The sequence below is a fragment of the Populus euphratica genome, unplaced genomic scaffold (genome assembly GCF_000495115.2).
Source record: "Populus euphratica unplaced genomic scaffold, PopEup_1.0 scaffold31.1, whole genome shotgun sequence".
Lineage (NCBI taxonomy): Eukaryota > Viridiplantae > Streptophyta > Magnoliopsida > Malpighiales > Salicaceae > Populus > Populus euphratica.
Genome location: NW_011499850.1, coordinates 1,208,603 through 1,215,667, shown reverse-complemented (window position 1 = coordinate 1,215,667; position 7,065 = coordinate 1,208,603). Strand labels below are relative to the sequence as shown.

Sequence of the window (7,065 nt, the reverse complement as noted above, 5' to 3'; positions counted from 1 at the left end):
TAATTTTGGTCATCTCTTTGCCCTTGCAATTTAAGTTCTTAAAGTCATCAATCAATCCTTTTATTTATGTGATAGGCCTACATTTAAAATAAACATTTACCACAAATTAAAGGTATCTTATATTATTAGATATATTATTATAAAATATGTTTTAGTTAGGGAGTTATTGATACTTCAAGTGCAAAATGATTATATAAAACCATGATAAAAATACACTTTTAAGTACTAATCATCTTACCATATGATCTTCTTGTTATGGTCAATTTGAGAAACATTTCTATAAGAACCTAAAATCATACTTGTATATATATTTCTTATTGTAGTATTATCTCGTGTGTGTATTTTGAATGTTATCTACTCATTGAGTTGTTGAAGTCATACTCTCATTATTTATTTTTTTCAGACTTATAACTTGATAGCATGTCATTTTTGTTGAACCTTCTGAACTTGCTTTTTTGGTTGTAAACTATACATTTTTCTTTATATTCAGTTAGTACTCCAAAACTATGAATTTATATGAACTATTGTATTAAGACAATTTAATTATATTATAAAGTTAGTTTTGTTATAAATAATGCGTTGAACTCTGATTGAATCAGGAGAAATTTATATGTAAATTTGGGTTTACATAGATATGGAATCTTAAAAGGAAACTTTATCCATGTATCATTTATGAATCCGGGATTCGGGTCGTGACAATTTCAAGTTCACAGTCAAGTAATTTTCTTAGAATTGACCGCTGTATCTAATTACGTTGCTGTTTGATTAAATAGATTGCTACATTTGGTATGTACTGATTCAAATCAAATAGCGGGTCTAATTCGGTTCTAAACTATTTTTTTTAGAACATGTTAAAATGAAAAAAAAAAATCTATACTGAGAATTACTACTGTGCATCGATGATCTTGACGCCTACAGTTGCAAGGGAAACATTGAGTTTCAGGGGTAAAATGATATTTTATTTATTTGACTCATTTCTTCTATTTCTAATTTCTAACCAAATGTCTATTATATGTTATTATGTTATTATGACGTGATTAAAACCGTTTTTGATTAGGAGTGGGAAGGTTGATTTGACCCGTATCTAAATACATGATTTGATTTAAAATTAAATCACAGGGTTTTGTTTTTTTTATTCAACTCGTGTTTTAAAATATTTTTTTGTATAAAACTAAATTAAAAAATAACGAACAATAGAACAAAGGCAGTGGTAAACATGCTCTTAGTACAGTCCAGAGCTGCTGGTGCTGGTGGGTTGGGCCTTTTCTGCTCAATTAAAGCTGACGACTAGCCAATTTTGGTTGTTGGGACCTTACCTAGATATTTTTATTCTCCTTCTCGTTGGGTTCTGCTGTGTATTGCGGCGGTGTAATTCTTTAATGTGTTTCTTCAACACAAATTAATGTCCTTCCTGTCCGAGTTCAACTCTTTACCCGCCTCCCCTTTTTTTTCCCTTCTGGAAAAGCGAAGAGAAAAAGGAAGGGAAAGAAATGAGCCACGTCGCTGACAGAGAAGCAAGCAAGCACCGAGGAGCTCACAGCCCACTTTGTTTCTATCGTTTGAAGATTTTTATTGTAAAGTCGAGATTAATAATTAATAATATTTATTTTTTATTTTTATTTTTTAATATTAAATTTTTATTAAAATCCCCCAAGGATGGGATTCTAGAATTATTTTTCATCTCATAAATTATTTTAGAAAATCATCTTGAAATAAAACTTTTAAAACTCTGATGTGGAATGATTTTCATTGTAAAATTGTTTATGAATGTCAAAATTACTGATTAATAATATGTTAAACATTAAATTTAAAATGCAGCAACATAAAGAAAGATAAACAAGGGAATAACAGGAATTAAACAAATAAACACAAGGAAATAAAACTAGATGATATGATACAAGAAGAGAAAATAAAAGTGATGGATGAAATAAAAATCAGCTGGACAAGAGTGAATAAAAAATAAAAAATAATGATTAATGACAAAAAAATTTGTTTTTCCCCTCTCTAAGGCCTATGAGGAAAGAGGCGAATGGGAACTCCCTTTTCAGGTATTGGCATCGGATTAAACACTATCTTCTCTTCTGCAACAAATTTATCAAACTTGAACCTTTTCACCAGATTGTGAATGAAAACAAGCATTTCTATTCGAGCAAACTGATGTCCAGGGCACATCATGGGTCCTCCACCAAATGGAACAAATGTGTAAGGAGCTGGTCCGGTCCCCTCAAATCTGGAAGGATCGAATTTTTCAGGTTCTGGGAAGTAATCTGGATTTCTATGCATCGTGTTTGGATTCCAACACACCTGCTTGCATGCCCACAAAGAAAAATTGGGATGAATGATGGTGAGTGTCGAAAGTCGGCTTCATCAGCATACTTGTCAGCGTAATAATGCGCCTCTGACTTTGACAGTCAAATTTTGATGGTGCTAGATCCTAGAGCCAATCAATGTCCAATAATTATAGTATAGAGTCTTACTGCATCAACTAACAACGTTATCTTTTAAAAATCTCAATGTTCTTGCATGCTTCTTCAAAATCAAAACTATCAAATTAAAGAACAAGCCTTTAAGGAAAAAAAAATCAATTAATTATGTTGCAGAATTGACAAGTCAATAACAACAACAACACATTTAAACTCAATCCAGAGCATGATGAACCTTGAGTTGATTAATGATTTTTGTATAAATATTATTCCAACTAGATATATTAATTATTAGATATTATTTCTTACAATCTAAATTAATTTGACTACAAATCCTTACAAGTTTGAGCTGAGCTAGCAATAGACTACTTGTTGTTACTTAAGATGGTATTCTTTAATGTTGTATCTAGGAATATCATAACTTCTTATCATATGTAATGTAATTTTAATAAGGTCTTTTAATATTAAAATGTATGTGTTAACTTAAATCCTCTAGTTTTGTTGAATATTAATGTATAATCTTACTTTTTATACTATAAATAGGAATGTATAGGATTTAATTTACTAATTTTATACCTTGTTTATGTTAATTTTTATAAGCTAAATGTGTGATAATTGTTATGCGGAATGTGAAATGAGATGTCAAAAATAATGATGTTAGATCTTAACTTAAATTGTGATTTGTATGCATGATTAATGACGTCGACACTTGAAAATGTTAGAATTTAAAGGAAATTTTGTTGAAATTTCAATAGAGAAATCATATAAAAAAATCTTTGATTTTATGTTTACATATAACCTTGAATATGTTAAATAATATTTTAAATGTTGAGGATGTTACAACAACCCTAAAGTTGGTCATTCATCATATGGAAAAACCCTAAGATGAGAACAAAGGGGTAGTATAATACTTGCAAAAAAAAAAACAAGACCAAGAAAATTAATTAGGCCTTTTGGGTTATTACATTTACTATTTGTTTATGAATGACCTTGATTTTCTATCTCTGTGGACTTCATAGAGGGCCTTCATATCTCAAACATGTATTTTGTTATCCTACTATGATGGATATGTTGTCCAAATATAAACATTTTATAGCCATAGTTCATCTTTACATAACAATTCAAATAGCATATTTATACAACAATTCAATTCAAGTAGCACAAGTATTTACACATTATATTTTTAAGTTCATGGACTACTAGGAAATATTATCACAAATAAGGATACTATTACAAGCAAATTTTGGTGAGAGCTGTTCACATTTCAAGGGGTTAAGCTGTATTTATTTACTACTTATCACTCATAGATAGACGATCAAACCAAAATCATTAATAAAACTTCATAGGGTAGCTACGATATTTTGTAGTGGACAATCCTAAAAGTGAATCTCAGTGGCTACTTATAGTCAAATATATAATAGTATCACACCAAAATCTACACTTCCCTATAAACTACTCCTTTTAAGTCCTATATGGTTACTTTCTACCATATCTAATTCGCTAAGTAGCAGGAATTACACAAAATAAAATGATGGAAAAACATATCAAGAATCTCATAAAGATATTACAAACGATTAAAAGTAATTTAACAAGGCACAGGAACAACAAGATAGATAAACATGTTGATTCAAGACACAGTAGCAGAACACAAATCGTTGGTTATGATTTCTCGATCTTGTCAATTTGTTGACATTTGTTTTTCCCTTTGCTTGAAAGTGCAGATAACGCGGGGAGAGGAATCTGGTTCCCTAAGGCCTGTGAGGAAAGAGGCGAATGGGAACTCCCTTTTCAGGTATTGGCATCGGATTAAACACTATCTTCTCTTCTGCAACAAATTTATCAAACTTGAACCTTTTCACCAGATTGTGAATGAAAACAAGCATTTCTATTCGAGCAAACTGATGTCCAGGGCACATCATGGGTCCTCCACCAAATGGAACAAATGTGTAAGGAGCTGGTCCGTTCCCTTCAAATCTGGAAGGATCGAATCTTTCGGGTTCTGGGAAGTATTCTGGATTTCTATGCGTCGAGTTTGCATTCCAATACACCTGCATGCATGCCCACAAAGAAAAATTGTGATGAATGATTGTGACTGTCGAATGTCGGCATCATCAGCAGACTTGTCAGCGTAATAATGAGCCTCTGACTCTGACTGTCAAACTTTGTAGTGGCTAGTTCTGACGGTCAAATTTTGATGTTGCTAGATCCTTGGACCAATCAATACCCAATAATTATAGTATAGAGTCTTCCAGCATCAACTAACTACATTATCTTTTAAAAAACTAACGACCCATTCTTAATTTTAAATTCGTTTTTGAGTTTTTGTTGATGATAAACTTGGAAAACGATAAGGCATGGAGAAAAGGAAAGAGAACACACAAACAATAGTTAGAAAGAAACTTACCTTCCAACCCTTCGGAATTAAGAAACAATTGAAATCGAAGTCGTGGATGGCTTCTCTAACATTAGGAAAGGTTGGACAAAGTCTCAACACTTCACGAATTACTTTCCTAGAATATTTCATCTTTTGAATGTCATTCCAGTTTAACAACTCGTCGCCAGGAGCTTTGGTTTCAGATATCTCCATTTGCTCTATTGACAAGAGAAAGAAAAAACAGTCAAACGCTATTTTGCTCACCATTATACATCAATCAATGAAAGCCCATCAATATTTAATCAAAAGGACTCTACTGTGAGGGGGGGGGGGAATCATATTATTTTAAAAAATTAAATTGTTAGATGATCAAATAAGATCTCAACATAGAATATTAAGCTAAGAGAAACTTGATGGATGATTTTATATTATTATTTTCACCTACTAATACAATTATAAACAAAATTATATGTAACTCAATTGTTGGTTAGAGATTTCTATATAAAGATATTTGTACGGTAGAGTATGGAGTTATGAACAACACGTACCTTTGTAAACTCCCTCATAAATATGAGGTAACTCAGCAAGATACTTGACAATGAATGCACAAGCCGCACTGGTGCTCTCATGTGCACTGGCTAATAGTGCAAGAATTGTGTCAGCAATGCTTAGCTCACTCATAAATGCTCCCTTGTCATCGCATGCCAACAGCATGTGTGACAATATATCTTGCTTGCGTGCTGCCTTTCCCTCTGCTAGATCTTTTTTTCTTTGCTTAATAATCGCAAAAAGCTCTGTTCTAATAAAGTTTGAGGCCGTGATGGCACGGTTGAGTGGAGTTCCAGGTAAATCAATAGGGATAGAAAAAATACCGGAAACTACAAGGTTAAATGGGCTAGCAAGTTTTGCAATGTGGTCGGGGTCTTCAATGCTAAGAAACAAGCGACAAGCTAACCCAAATGTAAGGCTCTTTGCCAAAGGGAACACAACCACTTCTTTATTTTCCCATTCTGATTCAAAGTGTCTTCCGGCAACCGTATCGAAGATACCAACGTATCTCTTCAAGGCTTCAGGTCTCAAAAATTCAGGGAGCAAAGTGCGCAGTCGATCAACTTGTTCAATGGGTGACCTCTGAGCTGAAGAGGGAAATATTTTGCACACGAAGTCAGGATACCAGGCTTTAAGAACCTTGTTCTCTTTGGAAAACATGAACTTGTTACCTGAAGCACCACATAAGACTACTGCAGTTTGACAGAAAAGATTTGTTTTGAATACTTGTGATTCATATTTATCTATACGGTCAAGGAAAAACTTTTGAGGATGGCCTTTCCATCCTGTCGACAAGACCTCAAGGGTCTCCCCAATATAAGGGAGGCCTGAACTGCCAGGAGGAAGGTTAGAGTGCTTGAATTTTGATCTATGTTTGTGAACGATAATGGAAATGGAGAAGGTTATGAAGGAGAAAGCAAAGAGGAGGTTGAGGTAAAAGTTTTGCATTGTTTACAATAGCCAACTTCGGAGAAGAATGGCAAAGGGAACTCGAAACCACAGAATGAAGGAAGCAGTAAGGAGAGGAGAAATGTATGAAATGAACCACACCTCCTGCACTGCTTTGGGCGAACCGACTTTAGAGGTGGATCCTGATGAAGTAATTGATCCAGCCTCAGCAACCGGAATTGTGCGCGTGTGCTAGAGGATATATATTTGCGGTATGCAGAGAAGAGAATCATGTTGAACGAATAAAATAGCAGAAAGACTGGTTGGTAGATCAAGGCCCTTGGCTCAAGGGGTGGAAACTTTATGGGAAAAATAAATATTGTATTTACAGATTTGTTTAGCCAACTTTAATTTGGTATCGAGTTTTAATCTATATTTTTTATTAAAATTTAATTTTTTTATTTTAAATTAATTTAAAATAATAAATCATATTTTTGATATAATATCAAAAATAAATTTAAAGAATAAAAGATATATTATTTTAATATATTTATAAATAAAAAATATTTAAAATATAAGGCCAATGAGAAATCTGGTTCTCGGGTCTGTGAATGGCTAATGGAACAAAGCACCAACGTGTGGTGGTAGAGGAGAGATGATAGATTGTGCGGTTCTGATGGATATCTGTCCCCTTTTTCTTTACTCTCTTTTCCTTATAGAACAGTCCGCGAGCTGCCTTCTATTTATTTCTTTTTACAGCGTGATATTTATTTATTTTTATTTTTATTTATTTTATAATTTTTTTTAATTTCATATCTATCATTTAATTTT

At 32.8% G+C, this 7,065-nt stretch overlaps 1 protein-coding gene across 1 annotated transcript; it reads right to left on the bottom strand.

The window, feature by feature from the left end:
- Positions 1 to 4,045: 4,045 nt before the first annotated feature.
- Positions 4,046 to 6,295, bottom strand: LOC105120971 (beta-amyrin 28-oxidase-like). The gene is made up of 3 exons (XM_011019422.1): positions 5,346 to 6,295; positions 4,828 to 5,015; positions 4,046 to 4,471 (listed from the first exon to the last, which is right to left on the bottom strand). Exons 1-3 carry the CDS (start codon positions 6,292 to 6,294, stop codon positions 4,172 to 4,174), a joined length of 1,437 nt encoding a protein of 478 aa, XP_011017724.1. The 5' UTR covers position 6,295; the 3' UTR covers positions 4,046 to 4,171.
- Positions 6,296 to 7,065: the final 770 nt, after the last annotated feature.